Raw genomic sequence first — 22,524 nt, 5'->3', positions numbered from 1 at the left:
AGTGACACAGATTTATGTTATGGAATTTTGAAAATGAACTTGGTTAAGGATGATACATAGGGGACCCAGCTGAACATGACTTATTTTCTTTCATTCATTCATTCATTCAGTACTAATTTAGCTACAACTACATGCTCAACACTGTACCAGGCACGGTAGGAGATACCAAAACTGTTTCAATGAGTAACTTACAATCCAGTTAGAAAAACATGCCTCACATGAAAACAATATGAGGCAGTACATTGTTGTCAAATGATGATGGAACCAGCTATGATTCATGAAGTACTTTTCTATGAGCCAGGCATGGTGCTAAGTGCTTTATATTCACCCTCTTGTTCAAAGTCACCCTAGGAGGTAGGTGCTATTATTATCCCCATTTTACAGATGAGAACATTGAATATCAAACAGCTAAAACATCCCAAAGCTCGCACCACTTGTAAATGGCAGAACTGGAATTTGAACTCAATTTGAACTGACTCCAAGACCTAAGTTCTTACTAAAGAAATTGTTATGGGAATTCAGAGAATGGGGAGGGCTAATAGAAAAGAGCCGAGCACGCCCTTAAAGCAAAGACAGGCTTCAGATAGGCAAGGAGGAGGAGGAGGCCTACTGGGTCAAGCATACAGTAAATGCATGGAGACTAGCAAAGGGCTTGAGTTAAGGATATTAGCTGAGCTGTCCTCTGGAATTAATATGGGACCAGATTTTGGTGGAAAATGAATAGTGGGCAGAAGATTGTAAAAACGGTGGGTAATGATCGGCCACGAGAAACTGTAATGCCGAGTTTCAAGTTGTAGGTCTGGAGATGGACTGCAGGCCAGGCCCGGTGAGCTTCTCCTAGGTGACTAGTGGCGAGGCCGCAGGCGCGGGGGGCAGCTGGGGGACCCTGCTCTGCCCCAGTCGCCCCCTCTCCTCTTCCCCCCTGGGCCCCACTACTCTACTTCCGCTCGTGGGCGCGGGCAGAGCTACTATTATGGCCCGCGGAGGGGCGCCCAGGCAGGCGCAGTGGGCGGACCTATATCTCCCACCTCTGGTGAAGTTGGCAGCCCATCCCGACGCCCTCCCCACGGCCGCTTGGGAAGGTAGCCTTGTCCCCCGCCCGGGGCCAGTCCTTTATCTCCCCAACTCCGAACTTTCTGCCCCGCAGCGGCGGATCTAGGGGCGGGGCTAGAGGGCGGGGCCAGGGATGGGGTTGTAAGCTCATCTCAGGGCTGGGCGGGGCCGCCAGCGACAGAGCGTGTTAGGGGTGTTCTGGGCCTCAGGCCCGGCTCCGCGGATTCGGCTCCGCGGATTCGGCTCCGCGCCGGGGGCGGGTCCGGGGGCGGGTCCGGGGCGTTCAGATGCCCGCGACGGAAGGACCTGTTTCAACAGCCCCAGCTGAGGTCGGCGGCCGGCGGGGAGGTAAGGGGCTCAGAGACGCAAACGTTCCCTCCCGGAGCCAAGTTCCCCGCTGTTCTCGCGGGCCACCTCGTTTTCCTTCCCCCACTGGCCGCGACTCGGAGGGTTCCGTTCCGCGGCGGGGGCGCGGCCGGGGACTGGGCTGCGAGTGGGCTGCGGCAGGCGGGTCGGATAGAGTTCGCGGCCCGCCCCGAGGCCGCCTCACGACAGCCCGAAGACAAAAGAGGCTCGGCGGGGGCGTCGTCGCCCCACGCCCGGAACTCAGTTCCCCACTTCTCCCGCGGGGCCGCCAGAGACCTGCGAGCGTCGGGAGCGCTACGGGCCTGGTCAAGGCGGGGTAGCCATAGCGCCAGCCCCTATCTCCGCCCCCGCGCCTTTCAGCAGTAAGAAACTCTAGTTGGCTTGCTTTCCAGTCATAGTTTGGTTCTGTCATTTTAAAAAGTCCGTACCTTGTAACGCCGGGCTCCATCTCGAGAACTGACCGAGGCTGTGAGTGCTTGGGAACCGGGCCCGCTCGGCGGCCGCAGCCCGGGCGTCCCACCTCCTTGCAGCAGGTCGGACGCCGAGGCCCCGGAGCAACGCGGAGATGAGGAGCAGGAGCAATTCCGGGGTCCGCTTAGACGGATACGCGCGGCTGGTGCAGCAAACAATCCTGTGTTACCAGGTAAGAAGGGACCACCCCGAACTGCCATCTCGAGGCACTTATTCTCCTACCCAGTCCCCTCTCGTGTCCTGAGACTTTGCAGTTAAGAGGTTTCCTCTTTAAATCCAGTCCTTGCTGGCCGATGGTTTCTCCCCACCCCCATTCCCACCCCGTCCACTTTACGAGCCAGGGGACCTAAGGGCTGTGCGGCTACACTTCACAGGATTCTTTGACCACTGTTTGGGATCGAAGATAGAAGGAGCCCCCTGGGTGCCCTGGGTACAAAATGCGTCTTTCTGCATTGACTCTGCGTCTTTTGGATGGAAGGAGGTGTGTGTAGGTTGGACAGAGCACACTGAATGAGGATGGTGAGCTCTGGACTGCGAGGACAGTAGACAGGAGTGAAGAAACTCCTGAGGTGTGAATCCCACTCCGGCCTGTGTGGCGACTGCTGCTATTCTGCCCTTGAATTATCTTGTTAGAGACCCACCTGTGAGGGTCTTGGGGCTTACTCTGGTTGCTATTTTACAGATGAGAAAACTGCAGGCCAGAAAGGTTACTGCAGGTAGCAGGGTTAGACCCAAACGCAGGTCTTCTCCCAAGTTGGAGGGGATCTTCGAAGCTGCCCATGTGGTCTGAGGTATGGAATGTCTCCTGTTTTGTATTACCCGGCTAAAGTTATATCTGGGCCCATCATGTAAGACCACTGGACTATTTTTATTCCTAATGAAGACAACAGCTATGTTGTTTGCCCTCAATCAACAGCAATTATTTATAGGACCTCCATGTCAGAGAAGGAAGTGGCCTTCCAGGGTAGAGGCCTGGCCTTCAAGTTGGGAACCATGGTCACTCCCAAGCCACTGACCCTTTTCCCTATAGCCAATTTCACAGCCTTGTTTCTTCATTCAGGGAATATTTATTGTGTACCTGTTATGTGCAAGGCACTCTGTCAGGTGCTGGGCCTACAAAGAAGAATAAATACTTGTAGTGCAGTGAGATTTATGCGTAGGGAATAGGTCCAGAGTCCGTTGTCTGAAACTCCTGGGGTCAGATGTGGTTTGCAAGTCAGCAATGTTTGGATTTTAGGAAGGTAATATATATATATATTCTCTAGTAACTGCAGTGAAGTCTAGGCAGCACCCTTAAACACATTATTATTTTCCACATTGGAATAAGAAGATTCACACTGAGTAGGAAAAGTAAAGACTGAAAGTAGTTTCACATCAGTTCAGGTCACCTTTTGCCACCAAACGAGCTTGCTGCAAAATTATGAAAACACTTTAAATTTTCAGAGCATATTGGCTTTTGAAATTGCACATGAAGGACTGTGGTTCTTATTTTGGGAGCTTAGCCCAGTTTGGGAAGCAGGGAGGAGTCTTGGAAGAGACGATGTTCAAGCTAAGAACTGAAGAAGAAGTAGGCAGGCAAATGAGGGTGATTTTTTTTTTTTTTTGCCTTCCTCTTTGGAATATATTATAATTACTTCTACAAAGTGTTTTAAAAATCCAAGTTGAAAATCCTTGCCCTTCATTACTGTGATGGAAGGGGCTTTAAGGAGAACTGATCAAGCTTGGTTCTTGTGTCACACCTGGGTTTGAATCTCTAGCTCCTCCTTCAACTACAGGTGTAACCGTTTCCCAGCCTTTCTGAGTCTATGCCCTTATCTGTAAAATGGGGATATAAACACCTGTGATTACTGCCCAGTATGTTGCCTGCCTCCCCCCACAAGTAGGCAGTTAGCAAATAGTGAATGCTGTTGGTGGTGTTATGATTTTGATATAGGCCACACATATCCAGGCCACAAGTCCTCACCTCACCACCCTGGCCCAGGATGCTCTTTTTCCTGAAGGCCTTGATACAGCTACTAATTGATTTCTGGTCTTTGAACATAATTATGTCTCCGCATGGATTCTGTGAGATCCTTAAGCACAGAGACCTCATCAGTTTCATTCCTTTTGCATCAAGCAGTGCTCCAGGCACATGAAAAGTACCCTTAAGTCCTTGTTGATAAAATATGTTCTGCAGGCTCTGAGCCATCCTAATGACCCAGCTATTGATCCAAGCTTACCTTCCCTCAGGAGCAAAAGAACTGTCTTCCCATTAAAGCAAATCTGCAGCATTGGACTTTCCTCTCCAACATTTTAATGATTAAAAAAAAGTTGTCTGAGCCTTTAGTTGTATTTATTTTGGGGGTAGTTGGTGAGAAGCCCTCATGTTTGCCCTGTTTTTCCCTTCCTGACTGCATAGTCAAGCTTTTCTGGTTAACCAGAACACTCCAAGTACGGTTCTGTTGGAAAATCCCGTGAGTCTGCACATGCAGAATCACTCCTTCCCACTTTCCCCCACCTCGCACCCATCCCGCCCCAACAGCTAGTTTTCACAGTTGTAGAGCCCTAACCCATTTAGGGCCTGGTCATCTTTTCTGAGCGATCTTAGGCAGGTCACCTATCCACTGTGTAAGAATGAATGAGCAATTTTATGTTATGCATATTTTATCACAATAAAAAATGAATGAGCTGGACTCTGAATGAGTGGTTTCTAAAGTTTATACTATATTTCCCGTCTCCTGTAGATAGGTGCAGATGTTTATGAGGCAGTTTTCATTGTCAGCTGGTACAAGGCTGACCTGTTTCTGATTTGTTGTTGTTTTTTTTAAAGTATAGTTGATTTACCATATTAGTTTCAGGTATATAACTTGGTGATTCAATAGTTTTATAGATTATATTCCATTGAAAGTTATTATAAAATAAGGGCTATATTTCCCCGTGCTGTACAATATATCCTTGTAGCTTCTTGATTTTATATATAGTAGTTTGTACCTCTTAGTCCCCTACCCCTATCTTGTCCCTCCCCCCTTCCCTCTCCCCACTGGTAATCACTAATTTATTCTCCATATCTGTGAGTCCATTTCTGTTTTATTTGTTTGCTTTATTTTTTAGATTCCACATATAAGTGATAAAACACAGTATTTGTCTTTCTCTATCTGACTTATTTCACTAAGCCTAATACCCTCTAGGTCCATCCATGTTGTTGCAAATGGCAGAATTTCATTCTTTTTTGTGGTCGAGTAGTATTCCATTGTATATATACACCACATCTTCTTTATCCATTCATCTGTTGATGGACATTTAGGTTGCTTCCATATCTTGGCTATTGTAAGTAATGCTGCTATGGACATTGGGGTGCATGTATCTTTTCAAATTAGTGTTTTTGTTTTCTTTGGATATATACCCAGGAGTGGAATTGCTGGATCATATGGTAGTTCTGATTTTAGTTTTTTGAGGTCCATACTCTTTTCTGTAGTGGCCGCACCAATTTACATTCCAACCAACAGTGTGCTAGGGTTCCCTTTTCTCCACATCCTCACCAGCATGTTATTTGTGCTCTTTTTGGTAGCCATTCGGACAGGTGTGAGGTGGTATCTCATTGTGGTTTTGATTTGCATTTCTCTGATGATTAGTGATGTTGAGCTTTTTAAGCTGAGATCAACTTACATTGATTTCACTTGTTAGAAATCATTCAGTGTTAAATATATCAAACTCATAATTATTCTTTTGTTAGAGGCAATACTTTGTTCATATCAGCTAGCATCTCAACTACTTCCTTTTCCTGTGTCTGTGAAAGACAATTTTTTCCATTAGTCATTTGCCAAATGTACTTACTGCTAAATAATAAAGATTGACAAAACCAAAAGCCAGTTTTTTAAAAAGACTAATAAAAAAGCAATCACAATAGATGTAAAATTTTAAATTAACCAGATAATGGAAATTAATTTTTAAAAAATTTTAAAGATATATGTGATTTATAAGAGACAAACCTAAAACAGAGGATACCAAAAGGTTGAAAGTAATTAGACAAGATATACTAGGCAAATGCTAACCAAAAATAAGTTGGTGTAATTATATTGATACTAACATCAGGCAGATAAGCTTTTGAAATTTAAAAGAATTCTACTATTAGGGATTAAGAAATGTTATTACTAGATGATAAAAGGATAATTCACCAAAAAAAATAGAGCAATTTTAAACCCACAGAATACTAACAACATAGCTTCAAAATGTATAAAGCAAAACTTGACCTAATTGTTAACAAATCCATAACCATAGTGGGAGTTTTTAAATACCCTTCTCCCAGATACTAATAAAGCAGAGAAATAATTAGGACATAGAAAATTTGAACACTTCCATAGGAAACAAACTTGATCAAGTATACATACGTAGAATTCTGTGCCCAACCAGTAGAAAATACTTATTTGTTTCAACCTTGCAAAGTATATTTTTCAAAAATTGATGACAAATTAGGGTATAAAGGAAACCTCAAAAAATACTGAAGAATCAACTTTATGCATACCACATTTTTTGACCAAAATGCAAGAAAATTAGAGAGCAATAAACAATGACTGCTAAAGCCCCCCCCACATATGTTTGGAATCCTACTAAATATATATATCTAAATATATTTAAGCAGATAATGGATATGTATGTCATGAATATATACATATATATATATGTACACACACGATGTCATGGATCTAAAAAGAAATTATAATGGAAATTATGAAATATTTAGAACTGAATAAAAACAAAGGCATTCCAAATACCAATTTATGGAATATAGCTAAAGTGGGATGTGAAGAGAAGTTTATATCCTGAAATGTATATATTAGAAAAGAAGAAAGATTTACAAATTAATGAACTCAAGTTGAGAAAAGGACAACAGAGTGTACCCAAGGAAATAGATGAAAGGAAATAATAAAGACAAGACCAACAATTAATGTAATATAAAACAAGTAATAAAGATTGACAAAATCAGAAGCTAGTTTTTTAAAAAGACTAATAAAAAGGCAAACTTCTATCAGGGTTGTTGATGGAGGGATGGGAAAAGGGACAAATAATATTAGGAGAAAATGGAAAAATACTATGAACAATTTTGGGCAGTAAATTTGAAAACGTAAATGACAGTTTTCTAGATAAATGTTACCAATGTAAAGCAAGAAAAAAATACATCCTAATTAGGCTATAACCATTAAAGAAAATTGAATGAGTGAAAAAAATCCTAGTCCAAGATGAGTTTATAGACTAGGACCAAGGAACATTTAGAGGTTTATTTATTCATTCATCTTTGAAGGCTAAGGAATTTGGCTTTTATTCTGAGTGGGAAGGGAAGCCATGAGAGGACTTTGAGCAGATGAGTGGCATCATCTGAATGATATTTGAAAAGAATCACTCCACCGGCTGCATGGAATATAAGGTGTCAAGATGCAAAACAGGGTGACCAGTTAGGAAGCTGGAGCATGATGGCTCAGACAAGGGTGGTTGTAGTGGAGACAGATAGGAATGGTTGAGTTTGGGGAAAATTTCAGAGATAGAGACAAGTTTTACTGGTGGATTGAGTGTATGACGTATGGAAAAATGAAAAGTCAAGAATGACTCCAAGATTTTTGGCTTGAGCAACTGGTAGGATGGAATTGCCTTTTACTGAGATGGGGAAGATTGTGGAGGAGCAAGCTTCTGGGGGAAGATAAGGAGTTTTATTAATTTCGAGGTGCCCATTAGACATCCAAGTGGAAATGGTAAATAGGCAGTTGAATATATGAGTCTAGAAGTCAGGGGAGAGGTTAGGACTGGAGATGAAAATCTTGGAGCTGTTGGTACACATATATGTAATGAAAGACAATGAGACTGAATGAGATCACAGGAGTGAGTTAAACAGAGAAGAGATGACATTTAAAGAGGAGCTTTCCAAAGATGGAGAGCTCCGGAAGATGAGGAGGAACCACCAAGGGAGACTGAGAAACAGCAGATGAGGAAGTAGGAAAACCAGCCAAAGGTGGTTGTCATCCTAGAAGCCAAGTGAGGAAAGTGATTCAAGGAGGAGTATCAGATGGGGGAAAGACTAATAATGGGTCAAAGACAAGTAGCAACAAGACTGAGAAGTGACCATTAGATTTAGCAGTGTGGAAGTTGTTGGTGATCTTGTCATGCAGTTTATGTGAGTATTAGAGGCAGAAATTGGTTGAGGTGAGCTCAAGAGAGAAGGGAAGAACAAGAGCTAAAGATTGCGTTGAAACGATTCTTTTGAAGAGTCTGCTGTAAAGGAGAGCAGTGGTTGGGTGGAGATGTGAGCTTGAGAGGGGTTTATGTGAGAAATTATATATCTGGTAGAAATGATCCAGTAGATAGGGAAAAACTGATAATGCAAGAGTGAGAGTGGGAATTACTGGAGCAGAGATAGTTTATCCATCAAAACAAGAGGGAAGGCAGGGTACGCGGGCTCAGTGTTCTCTTTTGATTGTTTCTACTTTCTCAGTGAAACACAAGGCACCGTCATTAGCCGAGAGTGAAGTTGGAGAGGAGTTGGAGAGGAGTTATCAGAGGTTTGAGGACAGGGGAGAGGGGAGAAGGTTTGAAATGGTCCTTTAGGAGAAGAAGGGAATGGATGGTCCAGGGATTTCTAGTATGATTGTTGGACAGCATTAAGGGTCATTAATGTCAAGCAAGTTCAACCAGTATGGCTGTGTGTTTTTTTCCAGCTGCGCAGGTGCACCCCCAGCAGTAGGCAAAGAGTCAGATTTAACCAGAGCTCGGGTTTTTGCGTGGTGACTACAATGGAGTGAGAGAGGGGCGAGAGATTAACAGATAACCCCTATCTTAAATAAACTGTTTCAGATAAAAGATAAAGAGGGATAACTACCAACTCCTTTTATGTGGCTAATATCCCAAGATACCATAGTCAAACAAGACATAATGAGAAATATTACTTATGGAGGAAATTCACTTATGAATATTGATGCAAAAATATAAAGTAAATTATTAATAAAATGAAGCCAGCAATGTATTAAAAATACAGCATAATCAAGTAAAGTTTATCTCAGTAACACAAGGAAATTTTCTTTAAGAAAATCTATTAATGTAACTTACCACATTAATAAAGGAGAAAAAACCTTCAACTTTATCTGTAACATTTTATTTCTTTTTTAAAAAAGGAAGGAATTTGTACCGTTCCTTCATGGTGGAATGCTTTCATTTGTTGGATCTGAGTGATGGATATTGGTTATATTGTTCTCTCTGCTTTCCTATATGTTTGAGATTTTATTAAGTTGTAAAAATTAAGGCCATATTAATAAACATAGTCTAACCAGTAACCCAGGAGTAACCCAGGAGTCAGCTTGGGTTTCTTCTGTTCCCTCATGCCCCACCAAAAAGTGAGAGAATGTCCTAATGAGTTAGATCACTAAAATCTCTCTGCGGTCCGCCCACTTCTGTCCTTGTCCACTGCCCCCACCCGAGTCCAGGCCACCATCATCTCGTGCCTGGACTGCCCCTCTAGCCTCCTGATTAGTTCCTTGCTTCCACTCTTGGCCCCTCCTCCCCAGCAGTAAGCAACCTTACATCAGGCACCAGACTACACTGCTCTCCTGCCTACAACTTGCCATGGCTTTCGTCACTCCTAGAATAAAATGCAGAGTTCTGTCAAACTTTGCAGTCCAGCTGCAGCCTAGCTCACCAGCTTCTCACTCACCGTCAGTGGTGTGCTGGTAAATGCTTAACAGCTGGCTCAGCTGACTTGAAAACTTGGCTTCTTTGTCAAGAGCCATACCAGGAGGGAGAAAATGAGAGAAAACCACCCCCAATTTCTCATGCCCAACAGCAAACTCTTGATCTTTCCCAACAAATCTGTGTACCACCACCCATTCGGAGCCCCGAGTCCGCAACCCAGGCGTCCTTTTGGCCCCTTCTTTTTTCCTTTCCCACCTGTATCTGTTCCGTCACCAAGCTCTGCTGATTCAGTCTCCTGAACGGCTCTCGAATGCGTCTGCTGCTCCCGCTCCACTCTGCCGTCAGCGCCCTCCTTGTCTAAGCTGCCAGCCTTGCCAGTCTCTACCCCGGTACTAGCTTCCCAGCCTGTTTTCTCTCTGCAGCCACTCTCAGTCCCCTCCCGGTATTTCTCCTGACTGCAGCCAAAGTGGTCTTCTCCAAAGCAGGTATGCCCTCCTGCCGCACCCTCACTCTGGGTAACATCTTAACCTCCCTTCCACCCCGGCTCCACCGGGGAAGCCCTCCCTCCCCTCCCTCCTTGGTGCCCTCACAGCGTGACACACATCCCCTTTGCTGCGCTTAACCGAGTTGGAATTTTACATCTATTTGTGTGACTTAAGATGAATGAATTCCCACTAGGCTATAAAGTCTGCTGCACAGGACCAAGGATTTCTTTTTAATTACCATTTTGTCCTTAGCACTTAGTACCTGGCAGTTGTAGAGATTTTAAAAACAGTTATTGATTGAATGAATAAATGAATGAAATAAAATGCTTAAACCACGTAGTCTATGTGCTGTAGTATGTGCAGTTAATAAATGACCACTGCTCTTATTATTATTATTCATCAGACCTCTACCATACAACCATCATTTGGGGGTTCTTAGAACCTAATAGTATTTCCATAAAAAGAGACTGGGCCAAAGTTGCTGCAACCTATCTGTCCGTTGTCCTTAGTTCAGTTTAATCTAGCAGGAATTTATTTAATAGTCACGATGGGAATGAGAACAGTTGTGGACCAGGGCATGCACAAGCATTCCGGGCAGCACTGAGTCCAAGAAGGGCAGAAATGACATTTTTCGTCCATAGTCAGACAGGGACTGTCTGACAGATGGTTGTCTGGTCTGTGTGTCGATGATTCGAGAAAGAGAGCACTTGATAGATAACCTAGTATCAACCCCAGCCCTGCCTTCTGCCATCTCCCACTTCAGTTCTTTTTAGGTGCAGCCAGGAGGGGGGCTTTTGCTGTGCTCTTTTCAGGACAGCCTTTAAATATTTTAGTGCCAGATAAAAACATTAGAGTAATTCAATGAAAAAAGTCCTTGAATCTTCCATTTACAAATAAAGGACCATAATAGACCCATACGAGGGAGAGATTTAGAATTGTTTCAAGTTTTGCAGGGATCCAAAAGATCATCTAGTCAGATCACCTAATCTCCTTTTACAGTTGAAGAATTCCAGCCAAGGGAGTTGAGGGGACCTTTTTCAAGGTCATCCTTTTGGTGAGCTGACAGCCCCGTGATAAGTGCTCCGTCTTGTTGGAAACAGGCCAAAGAGTAGAGGTAAATACTTAGACATACCAGATTGCTGTGAAATAAAGTTACATTCACTAATAGAGTGAAGTAAATATCACATCTGCCTCATAATATGTAGGGAGAACATAATGTTCATAAAATACATTTAGAGAAGTGTTCCTTGATCAAATGGGTTACAGACCCATTTGAGAATTTGATGATGGCTGAATATCTTATCTTCTCCTGGGAAAAATGCTCCATAAAAGTTCCAGGAGTCTAAGGACCTCCAGCTCCCTGCCCCCACAAAGCCCATCTATGGACTCCCGGAGAGCCCAGAGGCAGAGTGACGTGTGTGATGCCACCATGCTCTGAACCCGAACCTAATGGAATAAAAGTGATTGAAAATATCGAATGGTGACATTTGCAATTTTCCTGTTCAGGTGAAAGGTTACTAGTGTGGCACCCAGTAATCCCTTGATACCTCGGACTTCAGGTGTGGCCAGGAGGATTCTGACAGCCCTACTGAGTTTGAATGTGTTCTGTAAGTTTCCACAACACCAGGCTAAGGACTGATACCTCAAGCTAAGGAATTGGCAAGAGAGTCAAAGAATTAAAATCTCCTAAAAGAGTGGTAAAGTCATTTGCACATTTGATTGTAGCTAAGGAGCCCAGAATGGTTTCTGTGAATTTTGAAAGTTTTAAGATGAACATTGGGATCTGGAACGAAGCTAGAACAAAGCTGAAATGAAGTGGATGCCTGCAGCGCTTGGCTTCCGACCCAGTTTGTTTCCCTGTAAGCCATCATTCAGTCGTATGAGATGATACAAATGCGTCGGCCCAGGACAGCTTGCAGCTTGTGCTTTATTTGTAAACCCAGAGGGGGAAATCTAATCGGCAGCAATTTAGAAAAAGACATCTTTTGAAAGTGAAAATTGCACACCTGTGATCTCCTTAGGTAAAGCATGAGGCTGCTGCATGTTAGAGCTTAAATTTTCAACATTATTCTCTGAAAGCCTGAGGTTTACATATCAAATTATGCAAAACCTATCTTTTAAACTAATGGAAAAGGGGCTTCCCTGGTGGTGCAGTGGTTAAGAATCCGCCTGCCAATGCAGGGGACATGGGTTTGAGCCCTGGTCCGGGAAGATCCCACATGCCGCGGAGCAACTAAGCCCGTGAGCCACAAATACTGAGCCTGCGCTCTAGAGCCCGCGAGCCACAACTACTGAAGCCCGTGCGCCACAACTACTGAGCCTGCGCTCTAGAGCCTGCGATCCACAACTACTGAAGCCCGTGCACCTAGAGCCCGTGCTCTGCAACAAGAGAAGCCACCGCAATGAGAAGCCCGTGCACCGCAATGAAGAGTAGCCCCCGCTCACCGCAACTAGAGAAAGCCCACGTGCAGCAATGAAGACCCAACGCAGCTAAAAATAAATAAATAAAATAAATTTATTAAAAAGTAAATAATAAATAAGTAATGGAAAAAAGAAACGTTACTCACACAACCAGTAGTCTCAATTACAGATGCAGTCATTTTAAAACCAATGCTACTGTAATTCCCACTTTATTTAATTATTTATTTTTTAAATCAGTCATCAATTTTATACACATCAGTGTATACATGTCAATCCCAATCGCCCAATTCAGCACACCACCATCCCCACCCCACCGTGGTTTTTCCCCCTTTGGTGTCCATACGTTTGTTCTCTACATCTGTGTCTCAACTTCTGCCCTGCAAACCGGTTCATCTGTACCATTTTTCTAGGTTCCACATACATGCGTTAATATACAATATTTGTTTTTCTCTTTCTGACTTACTTCACTCTGTATGACAGTCTCTAGATCCATCCACGTCTCAACAAATGACTCAATTTCGTTTCTTTTTATGGCTGAGTAATATTCCATTGTATATATGTACCACAACTTCTTTATCCATTCGTCTGTCGATGGGCATTTAGGTTGCTTCCATGACCTGGCTATTGTAAATAGTGCTGCAATGAACATTGGGGTGCATGTGTCTTTTTGAATTATGGTTTTCTCAGGGTATATGCCCAGTAGTGGGAATGCTGGGTCATATGGTAATTCTATTTTTAGTTCTTTAAGGAACCTCCATACTGTTCTCCAGAGTGGCTGTATCAATTTACATTCCCACCAACAGTGCAAGAGGGTTCCCTTTTCTCCACACCCTCTCCAGCATTTGTTGTTTGTAGATTTTCTGATGCTGCCCATTCTAACTGGTGTGAGGTGATACCTCATTGTAGTTTTGATTTGCATTTCTCTAATAATTAGTGATGTTGAGCAGCTTTTCATGTGCTTCTTGGCCATCTGTATGTCTTCTTTGGAGAAATGTCTATTTAGGTCTTCTGCCCATTTTTGGATTGGGTTGTTTGTTTCTTTAATTTTGAGCTGCATGAGCTGTTTATATATTTTGGAGATTAATCCTTTGTCCGATGATTCATTTGCAAATATTTTCTCCCATTCTGAGGGTTGTCTTTTCGTCTTGTTTATGGTTTCCTTTGCTGTGCAAAAGCTTTGAAGTTTCATTAGGTCCCATTTCTTTATTTTTGTTTTTATTTCCATTACTGTAGGAGGTGGATCAAAAAAGATCTTGCTAAAAAAAAAAAATGATCTTGCTGTGATTTATGTCAAAGAGTGTTCTTCCTATGTTTTCCTCTAAGAGTTTTATAGTGTCTGGTCTTACATTTAGGTCTCGAATCCATTTTGAGTTTATTTTTGTGTATGGTGTTAGGGAGTGTTCTAATTTCATTCTTTTACATGTAGCTGTCCAGTTTTCCGAGCACCACTTATTGAAGAGACTGTCTTTTCTCCATTGTATATCCTTGCCTCCTTTGTCATAGATTAGTTGACCATAGGTGTGTGGGTTTACCTCTGGGCTTTCTATCTTGTTCCATTGATCTGTGTTTCTGTTTTTGTGCCAGTACCATATTGTCTTGATTTCTGCAGCTGTAATTCCCACTTTAAAAAACCTCTCCCAAGTCCAAGGCATTGCCCTTCCCCATCTCCTTTAACATTTCAAACAGCAGTTGCTAGAACAAAATTCCCATACAACAAATGAATCTAACCAGTTTTCGGAGTTTTTGTAATAGAAATTCTCACATTGTATTTTTTGCTTTACCAGCCCGGGGGCGGTAGGGAACAGGGGGCTGGGGGAGTAATCATGTATTTTCAACATTTATCCTAGTTTCTTTTGGGCATTTCATTTGAATAATTGAACAGTAAATTCCTCCCTTGGAACTGAGCAAGGTGGTGGGATGCACTTAGCTATTCTTAATCCAAAGGAAAGAGGATCAAGGGTAGGAGTTAGCCGGAGACCTCTGACCTCTGTCCCTTGGAGCATGGGAAAGGGAGCTTCAGGAAGGCTTCATGGAGGAGGGAGCATGTGAAGGAGAGGCGTTTGCTGGAGGGCATTACAGGCGGGAAGAAGAGTGTGTGCACAGGCCCAGAAGTGCGAGAGCAGAGCATGTGCAGGAAATATTAATTTGGGTTTTCTAGGGGGCTAAGGAGGGAGCGACGGGTGATGAGGCTGGATGTGAGAGGAAGAGCCAGCACATGATGAGCCTTGTATGGCTACCCGAGGGACTTCAGTTCTATCTTGTAGGGTTGGAGAATTCTGAGCAGGGCAATGAAGTCTTGAGATTCTAGGTCTTTCGGTGGCCTCCCTTTGTGGAGGATGGATTGGAAGGGAACCAGTACTAGAGGCAGAGAGATCAGTAAGGAGCTATTCCGATTTCCTTTTGGGACGGAGGGAGGAGAAGAAGGAATCTATCCTCTCTGTGCCGTTTTTGGTGGGTAGATGACAGCATTCATCTGTGTGCCCTCCAGCTAGAAATTGAACTGCAAAATGTTAAATTAAGTAGTTTGGTGCTACCATCTAGCTTATGTATTTTGCCTTAATATTGCCTCAATCTCAGATTTCTTTAATAGCGTCAAATGTTTTTACGGTATCTAGTTCACCGTGACCAGTTAATAGGAATTTGTAGTTGTATCTGTCAGGATTCTTTCAGATTTAACTGACACAAACCCACCTCAAATGGCCTTTAAGCACAAAAGAGAATTTATTGCTCAAATAACTGAAAATCCCAAGGGATTGGGCTAGATTCAGGCATGGCTGGATTTAGGAGCTCAAATGATCAAGTATATCTCTTTGTATTACTTGGCCCTGTTTGACTCAGAGTGGGCTTTATTCTCTGGCAGGCTCATCTCAAGTGGTGGCAGAAGTGGTCCCTTGGCAGCTCCAGGTTATATTCTTTCAGATTGGTGCCCTCTGTAGATAGAAAGCTTTTCCTATAGTGCCCCCAGAGAAAGTCCTGACTGTGAATGGCTCTCAGTTGGTCCAGCTTGGGTCGTGTGCACATCCCTGAACTGTGCCTAGATTGGCCAGGCTGGGTCACACGTCCTTCCCTGCAGCTGTGGCTGTGGCCAGGGGGCAGGCAGTGATGGGGTCAACCCCGCCTCCCCTCCCCAGAACCACACTGAATCAGAGCAGGGGAAATTATAGGCCATTACCAGAAAAGGGGGGAACAGTTACTGGACAGGCAGAGGCAACAGTGGTTTCCATTAGAATGGGGATGAAGTAAAGTGCCCGAGGGGGCCCGACCCATGGTCTCCAGTCTGCTTCGAACCCTCCTGTGTATACAAAAGGAAACCAAGGGCCAGATAAGTTAAGTAATTTGCCCAAGATCGCGTAGCTAATAAGTGGCAGAGCAGATTTGAACCCAGGTGTATCTTACACAGTGTAGGGTCTGTGGCCTTAAACACTGCATTATATACTATGCCTCCCTTTTGGAACGGCCTTCAGGGACCTTCTGCCCAAATAATACCAGAGACTGAGCTCACATTACCTACAACCCTGTCCATTCTATTTGGAAAATTCTAAATGTTAGGAAGCTCTTATGTTGAGTTGAAATCTGACTTGAGTAGCCAAAAAAATTGAATCCCTCTTTCAGAGGACAACCTTTCAGCAATTTGAAGATGCTAACTTGCTCTCCCTTAAACCTTCTCTAAACACCCTATTCTCCCTTCATGAGCTGTGGCTCTCAGCCTCTTCATAGCCCTGATCAACCTCTGGGTATGTTCCAGGTAGGGAATATCCCTTTTCAAACATGGTGCTTGGCAGTGACAGTATGTCAGGTGTGCTCTGCCAGGCTGGCAGTTCAGTGAGATGCTCATTTCCCTTGTTCTGAAAACTCTACTTCCATTAACATAGCCTTGATTTTTTGGTATCCACTCACATGCTGTTCGTAGGTCGTTGTTAAAACTTGCAGGCAGTGTTGTATAGTTGAAATTTCTTGTACCTAAATACTGGGGCAAGATGTGGCTGGGTCACAGGGTAGCTGCTGGGATGGGGGAGTTACGGGGGGTGATTTGGAAAAAAGAGAAGAGGTTCTGTTTAAAGAGTTGTTGGGGCCCTGGGAGTGGGAGTGTATGTGTAAAGGGAGCTGAGTCAACTCAAATGTGTGGGAGTGATTGCTACTAAAATTAGTTAAGCAGACATTTATCGAACACGTAAGCCCAATAAATAAATTCTTGTTGAATTCTATCTAGTTTTGTTTCAACCTGTTGTCTAAGTCCTTAAGTGTTCTGCTGTTCCGGGTCAGCATCCACTTTGCAGCCCTTACCTGCCCCTCCTCTCACATGCACGCGCCCTCTCAGGAGCAGTGGATGCCACCTTTTCAACATCGCTGCTCTCTTCTGTTGTTAATCCTCCCCATCCCCTGATTGCTCTCAGTATCATCTTGGTATTGCCACCAACCAAGAAGATTGTATAAGTGTTGTTTCTTGAGCTTATATGACGAAGACTTGAGCTTTCATTATTTTTATTTTTCAGGTTGATAATTTTAACATTGAATATATGTTTTTAAACTACACACCCACCACCCTAGGGAGCCATGTACACTGTCTTCTTCGGTCACCTTGTACCACTGTACCGTTACCCTCTCTGAAATTCACTGCCCTAACTTCTGCCTCCTTAAACTTCACCTCTGTCCTTTGAGTTTACTGTTCTCTGTTTCACCCATCTCATCTCTCAATCTAGGGATAAGCCATTTCCTATGCTTTAAGCAACTCCCCTGTTTTACCCACTTTTCTACTTATAAAGCAAAAATTAGGATTTACCACCTGTTTGAATCATTCCCAAGATTCATGCTTCTTCAGAGTTTCCTAAAGAAAGACTACAGTTCTATGAATTTTAAAACATGTATAGAGTCACGTAACCACCACCATAATCAAAATACAAAGCAGTTCCTTCGATTAAAAAATCTCCCTCCTGCTACCTCTTTATAGTTACACATCCCACCCAACCCTAATCTCTAGAAACCGCTGATTTGTTCTCTGTCACTATAGTTTTGTTTTTTCAAGATTGTCATGTAAGTGGAATCATATGGTATGTAACCTTTGAGAGTGGCTTCTTTCACTTAGTATAATGCCCCCGAGATTCATCCAAGTCGTCGTGTGTATCAGTAGTTTGTTCTTTTTCATTGCCGAGTAGTATTCTTTATATGGACATATCACAGTGTGTTTATCCATTCACCCGTTGAAGGAAATTTGAGTTATTTACAGTTTCTGGCAGTTATGGATCGAGCTGCTTTAAACATGCATGTAGAGGTTTGCATTTCTCCAGGGTAAATACCTAGGAGCAGGTTTCCTGGGTCATAGGGTAAATGTCTGTTCAACTTCATTAGAAGTCGCCAAACTCTTTTCTAGAATGGCAGCACTATTTTGCATTCCCAGCAACAATGTATGAGGATTCAAGTGGCTCTATGCCCCTGTTAACACTTAGTATTGGCATTATTTTTTCTATACTTTAAACTTTTATTTATTTATTTACTTATTTATTGAAGTATACTTGATTTACAGTGTTGTGTTTCTGGTGTACAGCAAAGTGATTCAGTTATATATATACATATTCTTTTTCATATTCTTTTCCATTATGGTTTATTACAGGATATTGAATATAGTTCCATGTGCTATACAATAGGACCTTGTTGTTTATCTATTATATATATAGTAGTTTGTATCTGCTAATTCCAAACTCCTAATTTATCCCTCCCCATCTCCTTTTCCCTCTGGTAACCATAAGTTTGTTTTCTATGTCTGTGAGTCTGTTTCTATTTTGTAAATAAGTTCATTTGTATCATATTTTAGATTCCACATGTAAGTGATATATGGTATTTGTCTTTCTTTTCTGACTTACTTCACTTAGTATGATAATCTCTAAGTCCATCCATGTTGCTGCGAAGGCATTATTTCATTCTTTCTTATGGCAGAGTAGTATTCCATTGTCTGTGTATACACACACACATGCACACACACATACATATATATCACCCATCTTCTTTATCCATTCATCTATTGATGGACATTTAGGTTGCTTCCATGTCTTGGCTATTGTAAGTAGTGCTGCTGTGAACATTGGGGTGCATGTATCTTTTCAAATTACAGTTTTCTCCAGATATATGCCCAGGAGTGGGATTGCTGGATCACATGGTAGCTCTCTTTCTAGTTTTTAAAGGAACCTCCATACTGTTTTCCATAGTGGCTGTACCAGTTTACATTCCCACCAACAGTGTAGGACGGTTCCCTTTTCTCCATACCCTCTCCGGCATTTGTTATGTGTAGACTTTGATGATGGCCATTCTGACTGGTATGAGGTGATACCTCATTGTAGTTTTGATTTATTTATTTTTTTAATTAATTTATTTTTGGCTGCGTTGGGTCTTCATTGCTGTGTTCAGGCGTTCTCTAGCTGCAGCGAGTAGGAGCTTCTCTTCGTGGCGGTGTGTGAGCTTGTTGCAGTGGCTTCTCTTGTTGCGAGCATAGGCTCTAGGTGTGCAGGCTTCAGTAGTTGTGGCACGTGGGCTTAGTAGTTGTGGCTCGCGGGCTCTAGAGCACAGGCTCAGTAGTTGTGGCACACGGGCTTAGTTGCTCTGCGGCATGTGGGATCTTCCCAGACCAGGGCTCAAACCTGTGTCCCCTGCATTGGCAGGTGGGTTCTTAGCCACTGTGCCACCAGGGAAGTCCCTAGTTTTGATTTTAATAATTAGCAATGTTGAGTATCTTTTTATGTGTCTATTGGCTATCTGTATGTCTTCTTTGGAGAAATGTCTATTTAGGTCTTCTGCCCATTTTTTGATTGGGTTGTTTGTTTTTTTGTTATTGAGTTGTATGAGCTGTTTGTATATTTTAGAAATTAAGCCCTTGTCAGTCGCATCATTTGCAAATATTTTCTCCCATTCCGTAGGTTGTCTTTTCGTTTTGTTTATGGTTTCCTTTGCTGTGCAAAAGCTTGTAAGTTTGATTTGGTTCCATTTGTTATTTTTGCTTTTATTTCTATTGTCTTGGGAGACTGATCTAAGAAAACATTGCTACATTTATGTCAGAGAATGTTTTGCCTATGTTCTCTTCTAGGATTTTTATGGTGTCATGTTTTATATTTAAGTCTTTAAGCCATTTTGAGTTTATTTTTGTGTATGGTGTGAGGGAGTGTTCTAACTTCATTGATTTACATGTGGCTGTCCAGCTTTCCCAGCACCACTCGCTGACGAGATTGTCTTTTCTCCATTGTATATTCTTGCCTCCTTTGCCAAAGATTAATTGATCATAGGTGTATGGATTTACTTCTGGGCTCTCTATTCTGTTTCATTGATCCATATGTCTGTTTTTGTGCCAGTACCATGCTGCTTTGATTACTGTAGCTTTGTAGTATAGTCTGAAATCAGGGAAGGTTATACCTCCAGCTTTGTTCTTTTTCCTCAGGCTTATTTTGGCAATTCTAGGTCTTTTATAGTTCCACATAAATTTTAAGATTATTTGTTCTACTTCTGTGAAAAAGGTCATGGGTAATTTGATAGGGATAGCATTTAATCTGTAGATTGCTTTGGGTAGTATGGCCATTTTAACAATATTCTTCCAATCCAAGAGCATGGGATATCTTTCCATTTCTCTGAATCATCTATAATTTCCTTTATCAATGTTTTATAGTTCTCAGCATATAAGTCTTTCACCTCCTTGGTCAGGTTTATTCCTAGATATTTTTTTATGTGATTTTAAAAGGGATTGTTTTTTACTTTCCCTTTCTGATATTTCATTGTTTGTGTAAAGAAATGCAACAGATTTCTGTATGTTAATCTTGTATCCTGCTACCTTGCTGAATTCGTTTATTAGTTCTACTAGTTTTTGTGTGGAGTCTTAAGGGTTTTCTATATATAATATCATGTTATCTGCATATAATGACAGTTTTACCTCTTCCCTTCCAATTTGGATACCTTTTATTTCTTTTTCTTGGCTGATTGCTATGGCTAGGACTTCCAATACTATGTTGAAGAGAAGTGGTGAGAGTGGGCATCCTTCTCTTGTTCCAGATTTTAGCAGGAAGGCTTTTAGCTTTTCACCATTGAATCTTATGTTGGCTGTGGCTTTGTTATAAATAGCTTTTATTATGTTGAGATATGTTCCCTCTATACCCACTTTGGTAAGAGTTTTTAACATGAATAGATGTTGAATTTTATCAAATGCTTTTTCTGCATCTGTTGAAATGATCATGTGGTTTGGCAGTATTTTTTTATTTTAGCCATTTCAATAGGTATGTAGTGCTATCTCACAGTGGTTTTAATTTGCATTTCCTTAATAGTTAATGATGTTGGCCTTCTTTTATTTTTTAATTTACTTTATTTATCTATTTTTGGCTGTGTTGGGTCTTCATTGCTGCACGTGGGCTTTCTCTGGCTGCCGCGAGCGGGAGCTACTCTTTGTTGCAGTGCGCGTGCTTCTCATTACAGTGGCTTCTCTTGTTGCGGAGCATGGGCTCTAGGCACGCAGGCTTCAGTAGTTGTGGCTCACAGGCCCTAGAGTGCAGGCTCAGTAGTTGTGGCGCACTGGCTTAGTTGCTCCATGGCATGTGGGATCTTCCCAGACTAGGGCTCGAACCCATGTCCCCTGCATTGGCAGGCGGATTCTTAACCACTGTGCCAACAGGGAAACCCTTTTCAAGTTTCTTTTCAACCAATTTTTAAATAAGTTGTTTTCTTACTGTTGAGTTTTGAGAGTTCTTTCCATATGCTGGATACAATTCCCTTGTTGAACATGTGACTTGCAAATAGTTTCTCCCAGTCTATAGCTTGTCTTTTTATCTCTTAAGTGTCTTTCACAGAGAAAAAGTTTTTAATTTGGATAAAGTCCAGTTTATCGATTTTTCTTCTATAGATGGTGCTTTTGGTGTCATGGCTAATTTTGCCAGATCTTAAGTCATGAAGATTTTTCTTCTATGTTTTCTTTCTTTTTAAAATTATTTTATTTATTTATTTTTGGCTGCGTTGGGTCTTCGTTGCTGTGCGCGGGCTTTCTCTAGTTGTGGCCCGCGGGGGCTACTCATTGTTGTGATGTGCGGGCTTCTCATTGCTGTGGCTTCTCTTTGTTGTGGAGCACAGGCTCTAGGCACATGGCCTGCAGTAGTTGTGGCACGCGGGCTCTGTAGTTGTGGCTCGCAGACCCTAGAGCACAGGCTCAGTAGTTGTGGCGCATGGGCTTAGTTGCTCCACGGCATGTAGTATCTTCTCGGACCAGGGCTCAAACCCGTGTCCCCTGCATTGGAAGGCGGATTCGTAACAACTGCGCTACCAGGGAAGTCCCATCTTCTATGTTTTCTTACAGAAGTTTTATAGGTTTACATTTTACATTTAGATCTGTGATCCATTTTGAGTTAACTTTGTGTAAGGTGTGGGATTTAGATTCAGATTCATTTTCTTGCATATGGATGTTCATTTGTTCCAGTATCATTTATTAAAAAGGCTGTTCTTTCTCCCTTTGTGTTTAGACCTTTGTCAAAGGTCAATTTGTCATATACGTGTGGATCTACTTCTGGTCTCTATTCTGTTCTAGGCCCTATGTGTGTATCCCTTTTCCTCTTGTTAGGTGCACACACTTTTAGGATTATTATATCTTCATGGTGAACTGACCCTTTCATTATTATCTAACATCTCTCTGTATCCCTGGTCATTTTCTTTGCTGTGAAGTCTACTTTCTCTGATATTAATATCTCAATTCTTTTCCCCTCTTCTCCCTACCCTAAAGAGTAGGATTTCAGTTTATTACTTTAACAATTTTCTTATAAGCCCAAAAGCGAAAGGGCAGTAATTCATCACCATTTTAGTCTCTGAGCACTTTAGATTCAGTAATGAGTGGGCTGTGGAGGCGGCAGGTGGGGGGGTTTCCCAGGCCATCACAGCTAGCAGGTGAGGTCACCATGGCAGCAGAGTTGTTCACAATTATTCATATAATAATTGTTCATATAGAGGGCAGACAGCAGAAGCAAGAAGAACTATAATTCTGCAGCCTGTGGAAGGAAAACCACATTCACAGAAAGATAGACAAAATGAAAAGGCAGAGGACTTTGTACCAGATGAGGGAACAAGATAA

General features: G+C 42.4%; 1 protein-coding gene across 8 annotated transcripts in view; it reads left to right on the top strand.

Annotated features, from left to right (window-relative positions):
• Positions 1-1,254: 1,254 nt before the first annotated feature.
• PHKA2 (phosphorylase kinase regulatory subunit alpha 2) overlaps positions 1,255-22,524 on the top strand; it is an 88,388-nt gene continuing 67,118 nt past the window's right edge. For 5 of the 8 annotated variants that reach the window (XR_009006633.1, XM_057538000.1, XM_057538004.1 and 2 more), the window contains exon 1: positions 1,255-2,062. Coding sequence is in view for 7 of the 8 variants with exons in the window: in XM_057538000.1 (XP_057393983.1) it covers positions 1,985-2,062 (78 nt within the window). In the remaining variant the exon portion in view is untranslated. The remainder of the gene's footprint in view (positions 2,063-22,524) is intronic. The other 3 variants (XM_057538005.1, XM_057538001.1, XM_057538006.1) reach the window with 2 other exon arrangements.

This window comes from Balaenoptera acutorostrata, chromosome X (genome assembly GCF_949987535.1).
Source record: "Balaenoptera acutorostrata chromosome X, mBalAcu1.1, whole genome shotgun sequence".
In the NCBI taxonomy this organism is placed as follows: Eukaryota; Metazoa; Chordata; class Mammalia; order Artiodactyla; family Balaenopteridae; genus Balaenoptera; species Balaenoptera acutorostrata.
Note: the sequence above shows the minus strand (reverse complement) of the source record. Positions and strands in the feature narration are given on the sequence as shown.